Source organism: Coregonus clupeaformis, chromosome 13, assembly GCF_020615455.1.
Source record: "Coregonus clupeaformis isolate EN_2021a chromosome 13, ASM2061545v1, whole genome shotgun sequence".
Lineage (NCBI taxonomy): Eukaryota > Metazoa > Chordata > Actinopteri > Salmoniformes > Salmonidae > Coregonus > Coregonus clupeaformis.
Window position 1 is genome coordinate 21,524,694 of NC_059204.1, and position 19,804 is coordinate 21,544,497.

General features: G+C 46.2%; 1 protein-coding gene across 5 annotated transcripts in view; it reads right to left on the reverse strand.

Annotated features, from left to right (window-relative positions):
- LOC121579445 (active breakpoint cluster region-related protein) overlaps window positions 1-19,804 on the reverse strand; it is a 242,135-nt gene that overhangs the window by 190,601 nt on the left and 31,730 nt on the right. For 2 of the 5 annotated variants that reach the window (XM_041894044.2, XM_041894043.2), the window contains exon 1: window positions 13,906-14,246. The exons of 2 other annotated variants lie outside the window; for them this stretch is intronic. In XM_041894044.2, coding sequence (XP_041749978.1) covers window positions 13,906-13,966 — 61 coding nt within the window. In that variant the 5' untranslated portion in view covers window positions 13,967-14,246. Of the gene's footprint in view, window positions 1-13,905; window positions 14,247-19,804 lie in introns of those variants that run through there. One more of the 5 variants, XM_045224289.1, reaches the window with a different exon arrangement.

The window sequence follows — 19,804 nt, forward strand, 5'->3', positions numbered from 1 at the left end:
TACATTTTTGTCATTTAGCAGACGCTCTTATCCAGAGCGACTTACAGTTAGTGAGTGCATACTTGTACATATTTGTAAAAAAAAAAAAAAAAAAAAAATAAACGTTTCAGTGTAGACACACTCTCTTAACCCGTAGTGGAGAGAAGCCATTTTGTTTTTATCGCCCATAAATACTGTAACACTACCTGGCAAGGTGCCAAGAGACAGACACCTCAGAGAGACCAGTGGAGAGAGAGAGTACCTACTGGGGGATGGGCACCCCATACCGTTTCATCAATCTTTATATCACACACAGAAAAGAAACAGGAACTCAAATTAGCGGTTTAATGGGTGTTTGGTTTAAAGGTTTCACACCTGGGATCAAACAAAGGCAAAGTCATTAGATAGTGATAGATGGGTAGTTTGTTTTCCACAGAATTAGTGTCTATATGTCTATTGTTTGGTCGATAGGCCATTGGTCGACCGAGATTTTAGTCGAGCATGTAGCAAAACAAAACAAAACAAAATTGTACAAGACGCCTGTCTGAGTTGACTAATCCATTGTGGAGGCCGTGGGGATGGTACAATCCATCACTAAGACATTGTAGCCTATATGGTTATATTACATAAGAACAATGGTGAAATAAAAACAAAATAATATTATTTTTTAAATGCAATTTCTCCCGCGTTGGATAGCGGTCACTGTCCGCGGTTCTGAAACATCAGTGCACTGTTGAATTGGCGCCTTTTCCTAGACCATGTTGCTATGTGCATAAAAGCAAAAAGTTACCCAGCATATTGGTGTTGAGAACAATGCGGCGGAGGCAGCAGTGAAGTTAGGAGATGAAAAAACAGCCCTTGCCTTAATTGTCTAAGATTAATGAGGAGAGGAAACCCCATGTTAATTAGGTCTATAATCAACAGCCTAACTGTTAACTGTGCCTGGCTTTATAAATCATCCATATACAGTGCCTTCGGAAAGTATTCAGACCCATTGACTTTTTCCATATTTTGTTAAGTTACAGCCTTATTCTAAAATGGATTAAATAAAAACAATTCCTCAGCAATCTACACACAATACCCCATAATGACAAAATAAAAACAGGTTTTTAGAAATGTTTGCAAATGTATTAAAAATAAACAGAAATACCTTATTTACATAAGTATTCAGACCCTTTGCTATAAGACTCGAAATTGAGCTCAGGTGCATCCTGTTTCCATTGATCCTCCTTGAGATGTTTCTAAAACTTCATTGGAGTCCACCTGTGGTCAATTCAATTGATTGGACATGATTTGGAAAGGCACACACCTGTCTACATAAGGTCCCACAGTTGACATGTAAGAGCAAAAACCAAGCCATGAAGTCCAAGGAATTGTCCGTAGAGCTCCGAGACAGGATTGTGTCGAGGCACAGATCTGGGGAAGGGTACCAAAAAAAATCTGCAGCATTGAAGGTCCCCAAGAACACAGTGGCCTCCATCATTCTTAAATGGAAGAAGTTTGGAACCACCAAGACTCTTCCTAGAGCTGGCCACCCAGCCAAACTGAGGAATCGGGGGAGAAGGGCCTTGGTCAGGGAGGTGACCAAGAACCCGATGGTCACTCTGACAGAGCTCTAGAGTTCCTCTGTGGAGATGGGAGAACCTTCCAGAAGGACAACCATTTCTGCAGCACTCCACCAATAGGGCCTTTATGGTAGAGTGGCCAGACGGAAGCCACTCCTCAGTAAAAGGCACATGACAGCCCACTTGGAGTTTGCCAAAAGGCACCTAAAGACTCTCAGACCATGAGAAACAATATTCTCTGGTCTGATGAAACCAAGATTGAACTCTTTGGACTGAATGCCAAGTGTCATGTCTGGAGGAAACCTGGCACCATCCCTACGGTAAAGCATGGTGGTGGCAGCATCATGCTGTGGGGATGTTTTTCAGTGGTAGGGACTGGGAGAATAGTCAGGATCGAGGCAAAGATGAATGGAGCAAAGTACAGAGAGATCCTTGATGAAAAACCTGCTCCAAAGCGCTCAGGACCTCAGACTGGGGCAAAGGTTCACCTTCCAACAGGACAACGACCCTAAGCACACAGCCAAGACAATGCAGGAGTTGCTTCATGACAAGTCTCTGAATGTCCCTGAGTGGCCCAGACAGAGCCCAGAATTTAACCAGATCGAACACATCTCTGGAGAGACATGGAAATAGCTGTGCAACAACGCTCCCCATCCTACCTGACAGTGCTTGAGAGGATCTGCAGAGAAGAATGGGAGAAACTCCCCAAATACAGGTGTGCCAAGCTTGTAGCATCATACCCAAGAAGACTCGAGGCTGTAATCGCTGCCAAAGGTGCTTCAACAAAGTACTGAGTAAAGGGTCTGAATACTTATGCAAATGTGATAGTTTTTTTATTTGTAATAAATTAGCACAAAAAAAAAATATGGGGTATTGTGTGTAGATTGATGAGGGAAAAAAAACAATGTAATACATTTTAGAATAAGGCTGTAACCTAACAAAATGTTGAAAAAGTCAAAGGGTCTGAATACTTTCCGAATGCACTGTAGCTACAGAAATAAGACAGATCCTGCTTCTGTTTGAGTGATTGTTTAATAGCCTACTGGTTCTGTGAGCACCAAGCCTCAAGCAACCACAAAGTCTGATAAACCATTTCACAGATTCAGCTGTGTTTTATCTTTGCTATGTTGTAATAACGGCTTTACACTTTTTTTTCTTTAGACCAGCCTCTCTGGTATTATTTATTATTCATTGAGTGTTTACACTGTTCCAAATTGTCAGAAAAATCTTCTTCTTCTCATTATTATGGTCATTATAATAATAAGTAAGGTCATCATCATTAGTAGGTTTCGTATAGCAGCCTTGTATAACCACCATCGAGCTGTAGGTCTAAGAGCACATCCTGTTCAGTCTTAATACCATAACTTAGGCCTACATTTCAATACTCATTTAGGCTACTGTATCAATCATTCATTCATTCATTCATGTCATCACACTACATAAAAGTCATTCATGATTTGAAATGCAATCAAGCGTTTTAGTTAAAATAACAAAGCGATTAATTATTTCATCAAACAGTGCACTTAAAGCATCAGACAAGCTCAGTGCATATAGTTGATTTGATTCAAACACATAGGAGGTGTCTATATTATGGGAAAATACACGTTTTAAAATTTCAACCAATCGATTGGTCGAAAGAACAGAGAACTCTCGGTCGACCAAGATTTTTTTTTAGTCGGTGACAGCCCTGAACTGGATAGTTTAATTTCCTATTGAATAGTCTATGCATTTGTTCACCTGTGGCTGGCTGGCCCCAGCTCCTCTTCAGTCTTGGAGTGCTTAAGTCTTAATGGAAGAGCTAGCTAGCCCCTCTCTCCTCCCCTCTCAACCCTATCTCTTCTCTTCCGCCCGGCTGCCCCGAATGCTTAATCGTGGCTTGCCTTCCGGGAGCATGTAAACAAGCCAGCCAGCCATTGGTTGCAAGAGTGGTGTTGCTTTGCTGTCATTGGTTGTCTGTGATGGACAGGGGGTGGGGGGTTGGGGTGGTGGGGAGCTGTCGTTACCAGCCCCTGAGGGGGGTTAGGCTAGCTACTCTACTGGCCATAGTAACACAGTCAGAGCCCAGCCCTAGACAACCACTCCTACCCCCTCTACCCCACAGGACACAGACCCCTAGAGACAGACAACACAAATGACACACCCATTAATGCAAACCTCCAACCAAGGCCTCCTCGACGTCAAGTGAATATGAATGTGAATGGCAGTGATAGCTATAGCATCCTCAAGACGTTGACTTGTATTGGAAGTCCTGCTTACAAATGCAAGCTACTTCTCTACTGCAGTATCTGATGAAGAACATCGCTATCAAACTGGAATAGGTCATTCAAGGATGCAGAACCACATTCCCATTGACGTAAAGTGATGACACTGCAAGAGAACCCTATGAGGCATATCCTAGAACACTATAATACTACACAGTTGGATATATCATCATTGATTTATTATAGTAAAGATACAGTGCAATTTCACTGTTATAATCACAGAAATATCACTATGGTGCTTTACCTGAGAAATCGCAGTTGGTTGTGTCAAAATGTTGGGACTCCTAGCAGGTTTAGCTTTGTCTGAGTTACAGTAACATTCAGCTGGGCTCCTTATCAATTATTCATATAAGGCTCTAAACCAGGGTTCTCCAACCCTGTTCCTGGAGAGCTACCTTCCTGTAGGTTTTCGCTCCAACCCCAGTTGTAACTAACCTGATTCAGTTTATCAACTAGCTAATTATTAGAATCAGGTGTGCTATATTACAGTTGGAGCGAAAACCTACAGGACAGTAGCTCTCCAGGAACAGGGTTGAGAGCCCTGCTCTAAAAAAACAAACAAACAACAAGTCCTTGGAACAGAAAGAATAAAACATTTAAAAAATCATTATTTTGCATTTGCTAAACTTTGCACAGGCCTGTTTGGGTACTAAATCACAGCTTATTTCAGATACTTCAAAGCTTGCTTATAGTTGGATTGTTTATCATGTCCAGCCCGTTTCTGTGTACAGTCATGGCCTGTTCAGTTCACCCAGCATCTACACATCCGACCCTGCACTGGTCATGGCAGCTGATTGTCGAAGACCAAAGACCCACTAAAAACACGATCCACTAAACACCAAAGACAGTCATAATAGCCCAGCAGCAGTGTTTGTTCAAACTCAAACCACTGACAGGTTTGTCTCTGGAATGCACTGGAGGTGTGTGTGTGTGTTCTACCTCTCTATTCTCAGGCAGTCATTTCCCTTGCAGTCATGCCCTGTCAGTGGTACTCCTTAGTGATTCCTCAGTATGAGGATATGAGGCGGGCCAGCCAGGCGGGTAGGTTGGCTCTGCTGCAGCAGAATACTAATGCCAGTCACTTGGCAGGTAGACTAGAGGAAAACAGCTGATTAATTACACACTGGGGCCAGATACACCCCCCCTCTCTCCGCTCTCTGCTCTCACACACAATATCTCTCTGTATCCCTCTCCCCTCATCGCTTCCCGTCTCTCTCAGTAACTCACTCCTCTCTCTCCTCTCCCATCTCATACCCGCTCTCTCTTCCTCTCTCCTCAAATCTTTCTTTTTCACATGCACCAATGCCCAATTTTTCTATTGTTTCAGATTATTTAGTATACAAATGGATGTGCTCCAGATTACATAAACCCCAGCCCCTCACCCAACCCCAGCTCCTCACCCAGCCCCAGTCCCTCACCCAGCCCCAATCCCTCACCCAGCCCCAGTCCCTCACCCAGCCCCAGGGAATGGATGAAAATATATCTGTTTCTACTATAGAGAAAGGGGAGGAGAGTGGAGACAGAGAGGGTCTTTGGACAATAGGAGGTGCTTTTACAGAAGGTTCTAGGAAAGTATGGGAAGCAGGCTTCATAAAGAATCTAATCCAACCTATGTAAGCGTCTCTAAATCGACATCAATTTAACTTTGGGTGTATTGATATGATCAGAGCCACTGAGTTAGCTGTAGCTCCCTTTCTAGGCTGTGGAGACACAATCTAAAGCAGGATTGGCAGTGTGGTGAGGCAGTCGAGGGACCTGTTCTGTGGTCGAGACCCAATGGATGTGTTTGGAACAGAATCAGGCTACAGTCCATCCACAGTAGACCAATTGCTTTAGACACAATGAGATAGTAATACGTTCAGAATGGGTTACACACCTTCAGCTAGTAGTCTATTATATCACCCATGACACTCCCTCTCTCCGATCTCTCTCTAGTTTCTGGGAAGGTCTCCAGAATCATTTTGTTGTCCCCATTCGCTAAAACAGAGCCAAACAAACATCCTGATGCCCAGATACACTAATAACCATCATTAAACACTCAGCTGTTTAGGCATCAGGGCCTAGTACACTGCTAACACAATGGATCCACACAGTGGCTGTAAATAGGTCTACATACAGACTCCATTCTATGAGTTCTTGGCGAACTCCTAGAAGTAGGATCCATTCTCTCTATGTTAGCACTGACACAAACAGTTCGACACACAGACCAGGCTCTTCGTTAGACAGGCTGCTGATGTGATCACTTCTACTGTGGGCAGAACACTAGCTTCATAACCAGGCACTCAGACCTAACAGTCTGGATAGATGTCTTAGCATTGCATCCTCCATAGGATAGACGAGTGCAACATCAAAAGCGGTTTTCAAGAGTGTATTTCATGAGATAAGCTATCGTTCATACTGTATATTGTATACTATAGAAAGCCCTTTAGGCCCTGTTACATAAATCAACCATCCAACTAACCCCCTGCTCAAATTGCCACAGATTAACCTTACATACAGTAGCTCAACAGCTTCTTTCATACTGCTTAGGCTCCAAACCCTGGACCTCAGTCCCTGCTTCATAAACCAGCAATCAACTCAAATCTCTACAGCCAAAGACTGTGGTCCTCTGTAGCTCAATTGGTAGAGCATTGGCGCTTGTAACGCCAGGGTAGTGGGTTCGATCCCCGGGACCAACAATACGTAAAAATGTATGCACACATGACTGTAAGTCGCTTTGGATAAAAGCGTCTGCTAAATGGCATATTAAAGACAATGTGATATGGACCGATGCAGGTGACTGTTGGTTAGTACAGAATCAGACTTCAACACCAGCCACACCATACGAAGATTAAAGCAAAACAGTGGCGTGTTCATATCTGAAAATACCATGAAACACCATGACCATGTATGTAAAGTACTGGTATTACAAACCCCCGTTGCAGCTGTAATGGGTGACAGTATGACACAGCCACCCAGGAGGGCATGATTCAGCCGGCAAGGTTGCACAGTGTAGCAGTGGCATGATGACTGGCATCACCGTGGGAAGTGCACAAACACTGCAAGCAGCTGGCAATAGTTGTACAGGATAGGCACAACAGTGGCACTGCCAGGCAATCTGCCCCCTCTTCCTCTTGACAAGTGTGTGGAGCTAAAACATTGGCACTCCGAAAGCCGCAAAAAACCCAAGCCAGCCTTCCCTGCAGTGACTAGGATTAGGTGTGTGTGTGTGTCCTCTGCTGCCATATTAAAGGCTATAGTAAGCCTCTTACATAATCCCTCTCCTTTGATGTTTTGCTTCAGCATCACCTGACTCCAGCCGATTTCTCTGAATATATTATACTGGAAGTGTACGGTTGGCTTGGGCATTGAGCTAAAGTGAAAATACTGGAGAGGAGACACTGAAACCAATCTCAGTGCTCACATGGACAGAAATATCATTTTGGATGAACTGTCAAGAGAACAAGATATGGAGTTTGTCAAAACAAATGATAGACTGTTAATGCTAGCCTAGGCTATATATATTGGTACAATCATATCTGGCTGTGCATGTTATTGTACCCAAGAAGGGTGTCCAAGAGTGTGTGTAAGCCATCAGAGAATATCCATCTCTGAGCTCACTGGAGACTCTGAAAAGGGGTTAGGCAGAGAGGATGGGAGATGAGAAGTCTTTGAACTCTCTTCGCTGAAGCGAGAGGGAGAGATTTGTATGCGTGAGTGACAAGTGTGTGTGATAGAGTGTGTGAGACGGTGAGAGTGGAACTGAATATCATTACATAGAGGGGCATGAGTGGGTTGGCCAAGACTGGCACAGTAAAGAAAGCTAGCCAACAATCACTGGAGTCAAATATATCTCCACAACATGAGTGCGATTTACTGCGACATTAATCATCACCCTCACTGGCTGTCCAATTGATCTGTCACTCCACTGATGAAGGGATGATAGAAGTATGAGAAAAAGAGAGGAGAAAGAGGACAAGAAATGGAAGGAACATACATAGCCTTCAATATAATGGAAGTAGCCTTCAATATGATCTAACACTAAGCTCTAGGGCCATCTGAGTCAACAGGGTCTCTTGTTATTCCTTCATTAGAAGGTCTTTGTTAGCCGTCTAACCTATTCACACAGGGAATGAGACGTGTAATGACACTTCCATTGTGTTATTTTATCAGTGATGCTGCCAAATGAGACAATTCATTCAACCACTGGCTGCAAGGCACTTCAAACTTCACACCTGGCCCAGATGGTCTGTATTCATTGTTAGACCACCACTGACTGACTGTCTGTCTCATACTGTCTTTTAAATGTGGTCTATTTTTGCTTGATCTATTTTAATAAGTAGGCTAACCTGTGCTCCAAGGAATAGGGTGATCATTTGCTAAAAAATAAACAAACACGCATAAATAATCCTGACTAATGATGAATAACTTTACTTATCTGGTGAACGACCCCCTGTGTGCGCGTGTTGTGCTGACCTGTTGCACCCTCTACAACCACTGGGATTATTGTTTGACCTTTATGGTCATCTATGAACCAAGCTCTCAGGCTACCCCTGAGAACCTGGTTCCTCTCTAGGTTTCTTCCTAGGTTCCTGCCTTTCTAGGGAGTTTTTCCTAGACACCATGCTTCTACATCTGCATTGATTGCTGTTTGGGGTTTATGGCTGGGTTTCTGTATGTACTTTGTGACATCTGCTGATGTAAAAAGGGCTTTATAAATAAATGTGATTCTGTGTGTTGCTCTGTATCCAAAGTGGGTAAGTTCTCAGATGGAGCCATCAACACAGACACAAAGTGTTACCCATGCCAATAAATGTTTTTCCTGGTAAACCCATTAGGCCTGACAATTTTATTTATTTTTTATTTCACCTTTATTTAACCAGGTAAGCCAGTTGAGAACAAGTTCTCATTTACAACTGCGACCTGGCCAAGATAAAGCAAAGCAGTGCGATAAAAACAGCACAGAGTTACATATGGGGTAAACAAAACATAAAGTCAAAAATAAAACCGAAAATACACTGCTCAAAAAAATTAAGGGAACACTAAAATAACACATCCTAGATCTGAATGAATGAAATAATCTTATTAAATACTTTTTTCTTTACATAGTTGAATGTGCTGACAACAAAATCACACAAAAATTATCAATGGAAATCAAATATCAACCCATGGAGGTCTGGATTTGGAGTCACCCTCAAAATTAAAGTGGAAAACCACACTACAGGCTGATCCAACTTTGATGTAATGTCCTTAAAACAAGTCAAAATGAGGCTCAGTAGTGTGTGTGGCCTCCACGTGCCTGTATGACCTCCCTACAACGCCTGGGCATGCTCCTGATGAGGTGGCGGATGGTCTCCTGAGGGATCTCCTCCCAGACCTGGACTAAAGCATCCGCCAACTCCTGGTCAGTCTGTGGTGCAACGTGGCATTGGTGGATGGAGCGAGACATGATGTCCCAGATGTGCTCAATTGGATTCAGGTCTGGGGAACGGGCGGTCCATAGCATCAATGCCTTCATCTTGCAGGAACTGCTGACACACTCCAGCCACATGAGGTCTAGCATTGTCTTGCATTAGGAAGAACCCAGGGCCAACTGCACCAGCATATGGTCTCACAAGGGGTCTGAGGATCTCATCTCGGTACCTAATGGCAGTCAGGCTACCTCTGGCGAGCACATGGAGGGCTGTGCGGCCCCCCAAAGAAATGCCACCCCACACCATGACTGACCCACCGCCAAACCGGTCATGCTGGAGGATGTTGCAGGCAGCAGAACGTTCTCCACGGCGTCTCCAGACTCTGTCACGTCTGTCACATGTGCTCAGTGTGAACCTGCTTTCATCTGTGAAGAGCACAGGGCGCCAGTGGCGAATTTGCCAATCTTGGTGTTCTCTGGCAAATGCCAAACATCCTGCACAGTGTTGGGCTGTAAGCACAACCCCCACCTGTGGACGTCGGACCCTCATACCACCTTCATGGAGTCTGTTTCTGACCGTTTGAGCAGACACATGCACATTTGTGGCCTGCTGGAGGTCATTTTGCAGGGCTCTGGCAGTGCTCCTCCTGCTCCTCCTTGCACAAAGGCGGAGGTAGCGGTCCTGCTGCTGGGTTGTTGCCCTCCTACGGCCTCCTCCACGTCTCCTGATGTACTGGCCTGTCTCCTGGTAGCGCCTCCATGCTCTGGACACTACGCTGACAGACACAGCAAACCTTCTTGCCACAGCTCGCATTGATGTGCCATCCTGGATGAGCTGCACTACCTGAGCCACTTGTGTGGGTTGTAGACTCCGTCTCATGCTACCACTAGAGTGAAAGCACCGCCAGCATTCAAAAGTGACCAAAACATCAGCCAGGAAGCATAGGAACTGAGAAGTGGTCTGTGGTCACCACCTGCAGAACCACTCCTTTATTGGGGGTGTCTTGCTAATAGCCTATAATTTCCACCTGTTGTCTATTCCATTTGCACAACAGCAGGTGAAATGTATTGTCAATCAGTGTTGCTTCCTAAGTGGACAGTTTGATTTCACAGAAGTGTGATTGACTTGGAGTTACATTGTGTTGTTTAAGTGTTCCCTTTATTTTTTTGAGCAGTGTATATATACAGTGTGCGCGAATGTAGTAAGTTATGGAGGTAAGGCAATATAGGCCATAGTGCAAAATAGTTACAATTTCGTATTAACACTGGAATGATAGATGTACAAAAGATGATGTGCAAATAGAGATACTGGGGTGCAAATTAGCAAAATAAATCATATGGGGATGAGGTAGTTGGGTGGGATAATTTCAGAAAGGCTGTGTATAGGTGCAGTGATCGGTAAGCTGCTCTGACAACTGACGCTTAAAGTTAGTGAGGGAGATAAGTGTCTCCAGCTTCAGAGATTTTTGCAGTTCGTTCCAGTCATTGGCAGCAGAGAACTGGAAGGAATGGCGGCCAAAGGAGGTGTTGGCTTTGGGGATGACCAATGAGATATACCTGCTGGAGCGCAGACTACGGGTGGGTGTTGCTATGGTGACCAGTGAGCTAAGATAAGACGGGGATTTGCCTAGCAGTGATTTATAGATGACCTGGAGCCAGTGGGTTTGGCGACGAATATGTAGTGAGGGCCAGCCAACAAGAGCGTACAGGTCACAGTGGTGGGTAGTATATGGGGCTTTGGTGACAAAACGGATGGCACTGTGATAGACTACATCCAATTTGCTGAGTAGACTGTTGGAGGCTATTTTGTAAATGACATCGCCGAAGTCAAGGATCGGTAGGATAGTCAGTTTTACGAGGGCATGTTTGGCAGCATGAGTGAAGGAGGCTTTGTTGCGAAACAGGAAGCTGATTCTAGATCTAACTTTTGATTGGAGATGCTTAATGTGAGTCTGGAAGGAGAGTTTACAGTCTAACCAGACACGTAGGTATTTGTAGTTGTCCACATACTCTAGGTCAGACCTGCCGAGAGTAGTGATTCTAGTCGGGTGGGCGGGTGCAAGCAGCGTTCGGTTGAAGAGCATGCATTTAGTTTTACTAGTGTTTAAGAGCAGCTGGAGGCTACGGAAGGAGTGTTGTATGGCGTTGAAGCTCGTTTAGAGGTTTGTTAACACAGTGTCCAATGAAGGGCCATATGTATACAAAATGGTGTCGTCCGCATAGAGGTGGATCCGAGCGTCACCATCAGCAAGAGCGACATCATTGATATACACAGAGAATAGAGTTGGTCCGAGAATTGAACCCTGTGGCACCCCCATAGAGACGGCCAGAGGTCCAGACAACAGGCCCTCCGATTTGACACATTGAACTCTATCTGAGAAGTAGTTGGTGAACCAGGCGAGGCAGTCATTTGAGAAACCAAGGCTATTTAGTCTGCCAATAAGAATGCGGTGATTGACAGAGTCAAAAGCCTTGGCCAGGTCGATGAAGACGGCTGCACAGTACTGTCTTTTATCGATCGCGATTATAATATCGTTTAGGACCTTGAGCGTGGCTGAGGTGCACCCATGACCAGCTCGGAAACCGGATTGCATAGCGGAGAAGGTAAGGTGGGATTCGAAATGGTCGGTGATCTGTTTGTTAACTTGGCTTTCAAATACTTTCGAAAGGCAGGGCAGGATGGATATAGGTCTATAACAGTTTGGATCTAGAGTGTCACCCCCTTTGAAGAGGGGGATGACCGCGGCAGCTTTCCAATCTCTGGGGATCTCAAACGTTACGAAAGAGAGGTTGAACAGGCTAGTAATAGGGGTTGCGACAATACGGTACTTTATGCTCTTATCCCCCATCGCCTTTCAACTGCTAAAACCCCCCACCACTAACCCCCCTCTTCTTCATCTCTCCCACCAGCCCTCTCTCCCGCTCTCTTCCTCTCCCTTCCTCTCTCACGCTCCCCCACTCTCTTCCCCTACCTTCCTCTCACGCTCCCCCACTCTCTTCCCCTACCTTCCTCTAACGTTCCCCCACTCTCTTCCCCTACCTTCCTCCCACGCTCCCCTCCTCTCTTCCCCTACCTTCCCCTCACGCTCCCACTCTCTTCCTCTCACTTTCCCACCACCCCTCTTTCTTCTTTCTCTCACCACTCTCCATCCCTCTCTCTCCCCCTCAACCTCAGAACGGGCAGATTAACTGGGAACAATAGCGATACAGCAGAATAAACGACCACAAACTGTTACATAAACCTAATCTCTCCTTTGAGACAAGACTCAGAAACCCTCGGAATCACATCACAACACACCTATGGGTAAGGGTAAGTCATCCACACACAACCATACACCTTTTCCCATTCCTCTCATCTTAAAAGCTATTGTATACATATAATGCTGAGTAAACACAACAACTAGATCCTTAAGTACATATGTATAATTTCCTAATCCTACATTGAAACATACATTAATCATCATGATTCATGATCCCGGTCATTTTCTAGAAAAACATTTTGGCAGGCACTACATTAGCCTACCCTACAGGATAAAAAAAACACAACAAGCATTCACAGAAACTGTACAATAGAAACACTGTAACCACAATGAAGAATCTACATGGACAATAACCAACGGAATTAAGTAATAATTCACCAGCTTGTGTCCTGGTTAGAACACTACACCAAGTTCTCTGTACAATTAACACAGTCTATTGGCAGTGCTGGGGAGTAGTGACCTACATATACATTTCAACAAAAAATATAAGTACAAACAAATAATAAAAAATAAATAAAGGCAAATTAAATAAAGAAATATATAAAGAAATAAGAAAAATACAAAATATAAAAAGAATAATGTAAGTTATTTTTGCAGTAGCTTGGTGGTAGTTGAACTAAAGTCAAATGTAGGTAGTGTTTTCAGTAGTTAATTACTTACTTTGCAAAGAAAAGTAATACAAAATATGGGTGAAGTAGGCAATAATTTCCTTTCTTTTTGGGCATCAGACCTGCCTAATTCTCACTTGAAAGAGTTTTTGTGTTTAATAGGCTAGATTACACATTCTGGTAGCATATGACCCCAAAGTGAACTATTCTTGCAATTTGTAGTCTGTGACATTTCAGATTTACATATGATAATTTGGATGTAGTTAACTACTTTTTCAAAATAACTTTAATAAACTACATTTTTCTTGAGGGTAGCTTTAGTGTAGCTTAACTTCTTCCAGTGTGAAGTGATTGGTAAACTATATTTTCGGAGTAGCTTCCCCAACACTTTCTATAGTTCATGCTTGGTTAAATATGCTCCTTTGTGCTCTTCCACAGTAAACACATGAGTTAATATCATCATTAGGAGAGAGGGATATACAGGCACTGGATAAGAGCGTCTGCTAAAATGACTAAAATGTAAATGTACACACACAAGGCAACACGCACACATGGGCATGCGCACACGCACACTTTAGATGAATGGCCAAAACAGTGCTCCTCAAAGGCTGAAATAATACATGTAGGAATGGGGTGTGTTGTTATGGGCAGCTATAGTGATGGGCACTCATTGGGAGTCGTGACAAAACCCAGTGTGCTTGGTGTGTGTGTGTGTGTGTTCCTAACGCGATCAGACATCTCAGCTCAGAGAATGGGGTGGGTGAGTGATGGAGGGGGAGTGAGGAGAGAGAGAGAGATGGAGGGATGGAGGAAGAGAGGAGTAGAGAGAGTGATACATACTGCTGTAGAGTGTATCTATCCAAGAGAGACGGGGGAGGCCACGAGTGCTCAGGGGCTCCATCCTCCCAGCAACGATTCCTCTTCAAAAACGCTTCTTTCCCTTTCTCTTCTCCTTCCTTCACTATCACTCTATCCCTCTGCTTCCGCTGAATACCCTCTGTTTTTTCTTCTTTTTCACGGGTGAAAGGCAGTCGTCATCTCAGGCAACAAAAGACCAAAAAGAATACCAGGGGTCCAACAGGCAGAGAGAACAAGAGAATGAAAGTGTGTGTGTGTGTCCACAGCCCTCTGCTTTAGCGGTTGCTCTCAGGCTGAGCTCTAACAACAGGCTTGAGACAGCCACAGCCAACCGTTGCTAGGGAAGAGGGAAAGCACTCCCTCCCTTTCGCTCATTCGCTCTTTCTTTCTCTTGAGCGTGCGCGCAGAGCCCCATCGTTCGCTCTTCTAATCCACGCTCTCCTTCTCTTGAGTATGCTCTCTTTATTTCTGTCTCTTGCTCTGGTATGAGAACAACAACATCCAAAACCCAACACTATTTGTGTATGTTGTTGTGTCTTTTCTTAATCTGACGGAGAGATGTCAATTAAGAACAAAAAGTACAAAAACAGAACGGTTGATACTCTTGGTTTGATACTCTCCCTCTCTCCTCATTGTCTCCCTATCTTCCTCTCTCTCCCTCTCTCTGAAGACGTTGCATTAGCCCAGTTTTCTTGAGGACTATGGACTGTGCTGTCGGTCTCCTACAGCCTGTGTACTCATGGACTAGGAGGACTAGCCTGTGTGTGCTAATGTGTCATGAGTGGCTTCACAAATAAGCCTCTGTCCTAACTGGACCAAAACAAGTGTTGCTGGCTGTACTGGCCCGCACTAAAGACACAGTACACACTACTACCAGTCTGTGATATGGAGCGATGCAGGTGACTGTTGGTTTGAGACTGTTGGAGTTAGGGAGTGATGGGGGCAAAGAGGTTGTTGTGCTCGTGTCAGAGACAAAATAGATGAGTTCACTGCAAGCTGAACCTTGGTGAATGTCAAGTGTGTGTCATGCCTCCAGACTGAGCCTCTGAGTTCCTGCTGAGGATGAGAGAGATCAGAGGAGAGAGAGAACAGAGGAGAGAGAGATCAGAGGAGAGAGAGAACAGAGGAGAGAGAGATCAGAGGAGAGAGAGAACAGAGGAGAGAGAGATCAGAGGAGAGAGAGAAGAGAGGAGAGCGAGATGAAGATAAAAGGACAACAGATGACAGTAAAGGGTCACAGAGTTGTGGCTGTAGAGAAGGGTAGTGCTGAAGAGAAAGAACAAGAGGTAGAGAGAGAGGGAGCAGAGGAGAAGGCATGTCTGGGAAAGATGGCCTGTCATCTTTCCTCTCCTCAGTTCCCGTGGAAACAAGCCGTGTCCTCCTCTCCTTTTGGCTGACCCCCCCCCCCCATTTGCACAAACACTCTCTCTCTCACACACACTTTTGGAATCACATGAAAGAGACACTCCTGTTAACAGTGCTCTCCCTCCCTCCCTCCTTACATCTCTGTCTCCCTCCCCACCTCTGTCTCTCTCCCTCCACTCCCCACCTCTCTGTCTCTCTCCCTCCCTCCCCACCTCTCTGTCTCTCTCCCTCCCTCCCCACCTCTCTGTCTCTCTCCCTCCACTCCCCACCTCTCTGTCTCTCTCCCTCCACTCCCCACCTCTCTGTCTCTCTGTCTCCCTCCCTCCACTCCCCACCTCTCTGTCTCTCTCCCTCCACTCCCCACCTCTCTGTCTCTCTCCCTCCACTCCCCCACCTCTCTGTCTCTCTCCCTCCCTCCCCACCTCTCTGTCTCTCTCCCTCCACTCCCCACCTCTCTGTCTCTCTCCCTCCACTCCCCACCTCTCTGTCTCTCTCCCTCCCTCCCCACCTCTCTGTCTCTCTCCCTCCACTCCCCACCTCTCTGTCTCTCCCTCCACTCCCCACCTCTGTCTCTCTCCCTCCCTCCCCACCTCTCTGTCTCTCTCCCTCCACTCCCCACCTCTCTGTCTCTCTCCCTCCCTCCCCACCTCTGTCTCTCTCCCTCCCTCCCCACCTCTGTCTCTCTCCCTCCCTCCCCACCTCTGTCTCTCTCCCTCCCTCCCCACCTCTCTGTCTCTCTCCCTCCCTCCCCCACCTCTCTGTCTCTCTCCCTCCACTCCCCACCTCTCTGTCTCTCTCCCTCCCTCCCCACCTCTCTGTCTCTCTCCCTCCACTCCCCACCTCTCTGTCTCTCTCCCTCCCCACCTCACCTCACCTCTCAGTCTCTCTCCCTCCACTCCCCACCTCTGTCGCTCTCCCTCCCTCCCCACCTCTGTCTCTCTCCCTCCCTCCCCCACCTCTCTGTCTCTCTCCCTCACTCCCCACCTCTCTGTCTCTCTCCCTCCACTCCCCACCTCTCTGTCTCTCTCCCTCCCTCCCCACCTCTCTGTCTCTCTCCCTCCACTCCCCACCTCTCTGTCTCTCTCCCTCCCTCCCCACCTCTCTGTCTCTCTCCCTCCACTCCCCACCTCTCTGTCTCTCTCCCTCCCCACCTCACCTCACCTCTGTCTCTCTCCCTCCACTCCCCACCTCTCTGTCTCTCTCCCTCCCTCCCCACCTCTCTGTCTCTCTCCCTCCACTCCCCCACCTCTCTGTCTCTCTCCCTCCCCACCTCACCTCACCTCTCAGTCTCTCTCCCTCCCCTCCCCACCTCTCTGTCTCTCTCTCTCTCTCTGGTGTGTGTCTGACCTCTCCACAGACACAGACAGATACAGGAGTTAAGTGGAATCAGAAGAGAGGGAACTGGGAATCATATCAGCAATGGATTTTAAGGATTTGTTTTAGGTGCTGGAACTCAAACTGTAGATCTGACCCACCTAAACACACATACAGCACACACAGCAAACTTGGCATTCACCGAAATTCAGTGTCCCACCAAACACATCGCTCAATGTCATTTAACTCAAATCAAAGTGTATTGGTCGTGTACATAGATTTGCAGATGTTGTCGCAGATGCAGCGCAATACTTGTGTTTCTAGCTACAACAGTGCAATAATAATACAAAACAATATGCACATAATCCAAAAAGTAAAAAGAAAGAAATTACGAAATATCGCAATATTTCTTAATATATGCCATGGAACTGATAGACTGCCGACTCGCTAATTAATCAAATCCTTTACTTTCAGTGTTTTGCCTGGTTTTTCGATCATGTTATAATTAGTGTATTACCACATTAGTGTTGAGGCTTGTAGCAGCAGATAAACATGACAGTGTCAGGACTCTAACATTGAGGAATCACTGTTTCCAAGCCCCTCCCCTCCCTAACGATAATGAACCAATTAACTGTGTGTGTGTGTGTCTACAGATATTTGAAAGTCATGCTGCAGGTAACAAAGCCCCTCTAAAGTGATCCCTCTCCCCTCCAACCCCCCTTTCCTTACTCCACCCTTTTCCTTCAACCCCTCTCTCCTTCAAGGTGGGGGGAACATGAGAGGGAAGTGCTCTCCTCAGACCTCCATCAACCCCTGCTTTTCCACCCCTCCTTTCTTTCCTTCATCCCCACAAAACATCTCCCCCTCTCCCCTTTAGGATGGGGGGACAGGGCAGGAGAAACATGGGAGGGATAAGTGAGGCAGAACAACCTCAATAAGAACACCAAGCCTTGCGGGAGGATCCCCTCCTAGAGACAGTTGGCCTAGAGCGCTGCTCTTTGTCTCTCCACAATACAATGTGCCAGATGGAATTTGCCAGTCTGTGGGGCCAACACACACGCACACACACACACACACACACACACACACACACACACACAAACGAGCGTGCAGACACACACACGCAAAGAGAAGAGGTCTAATCTTGCCAGACTCACGTCTGAGGAGACATTTTCTGAGACCCCCTCACTGCCCTATTTCCACTGTTGGCTCGTGTGTGCATGTGCACCTGATTCTGTAATTGAAACTGAAGTATATCATTGTATGTTATTATGAATCAAACAGTAAATGGAGGCAAGAGGGACACTGGCACGCACGCACACACAGACTAACAAGAGTAATGTGGGTTTAGACAAACAAAGACAAAGAGCTGTGAGAGTGAGAGAGAGTGAGAGAGAGTGAGAGAGAGTGAGAGGGTAAGTGACTCTTCATCAATGTTGGATTTATGAGGAGCAGAGCTCTGATCATCATCCTTTGTCTTCAATCTGGGACAACGGGGCAGTGCTCCCTCACATTCTGTCACATCACAGTCACAGAACCAGGAAGACGTGTGTGTGTGTGTGTGTGTGTGTGTGTGTGTGTGTGTGGCATACTCCATCTCCCAGGGCATTGGGAAGTGAGCCAATACCACCTCCCCCACACACACACTAAACGCCAATCATCTGCGGGCAGGGCCAAACAAAGACAACACACTCGCAGCGCCGTGTGTTAGCCTTCCCGTTGTGACACAATCCTGCCAGCATCAAATATTAATGGGCAGTCACACTGTGGGGTAAAACAGGCCATTACCCAGTCTCTACAGTACTGTGACAGACAGACACAACACAAAGGTAATGGTTGATTCCCCACCGGAGGAGAATAGACTTCTAAAACTGCTGTGTGTGTGTGTGTGTGTGTGTGTGTGTGTTCTGACGATGATCTGCATCACAGTGTTCCACCCAGTTCAATTCTCTGTCCAATTCTGGGTCATTCTGTGTGATGAGGGGACCAGATTGTAGGGTTAGACTGGACAGCCCACCCCAGTCCAGTCCAAGGGGGTAACATGACCCTATCAATACCATATCTGGGGAGCCCAGAAACCACACATAACCTCTCACCTCCTTACAAAGGCCTTGGAGCACCAGCCCCAGTCCATCTGGTTGGTCTAGTCAGATACACCACTGCTGTATCAAACACACAAAGCCAATACTGCCCAACAAACCACTAATCAGCATCGCCAGGAGAACACAACACAATCAATACCAATGTATGTTACTGGAATACATTTCCAGTTAAATTAATTACATGAAAATCATAATTAATCATTACACTGCCTAATGGATGAGGGTAGAGGGAGATATTACAGCCATTAATCGATTCCCTTCATTGTAGATCCTAGTCAAACAACGGGCTCAGTGATGTGTACAGAGAGAAAATGTGCCTACTCTACTCTCAGCCAGTGGAGCAGTGAACCTGGGTAACAAAGGATGGCAATAATGGCACGGCACCAAACCGTACACAACACCCCCCAAACAGACAGACACAGATAGGTTAGCTGGCTGTCACAGGAAGCAGGAAACCACTTAACTTAGTGAACCCAGTTCAGGCATGAACCCCATACCCGGCCCATACACTGCTCCAACTCCTTCATTATTCAACACAGGATATGTGGCTATGGCACTCACTAATCCTGCTGGTCATGGCAAACACAGCCTATCGGCATGGGGAGGGGGGGTGCATGTGTGTGTACAGGCCATCTAACACCTCCCCCTCGCTCCTGTCACCCCACTCCAGCCCCGCCCCTGTCTCCCTATGGAAAGAGAGGGAGGAGAGATGGAAGGAAGGAGGGAAGAGGGGGGCTTACAAGTGCCTCTCCTCCAGTCAACTTAGGCTATCCTCCCCTCCCTCTCCCTTCCTCCCCTCCCTCTCCGGTGCAGTCAGTCTCTACCAGGGGGTTGTGGTGCCACACTGCAGTCCGCCCCCTCCATTCCCTCGGCTGATGTTGCCTCCGTCCCCCAAAGCACCGCTGGCATTGGGGAGGAGTGTGTGATGGGGTGTTGTACGGCCCCTTTAGTTCCATATACAAGAAGTAGACAGCTCTGCTTCCACATCACTGGCTACCTCACCAGGGGGGGGGGGGGCACTTCAGTCAACTCATTACAGATTACAATAACGGCACAAATTATCTTTTGAAAAATAATATTTTGATAAAACGTACAGTATC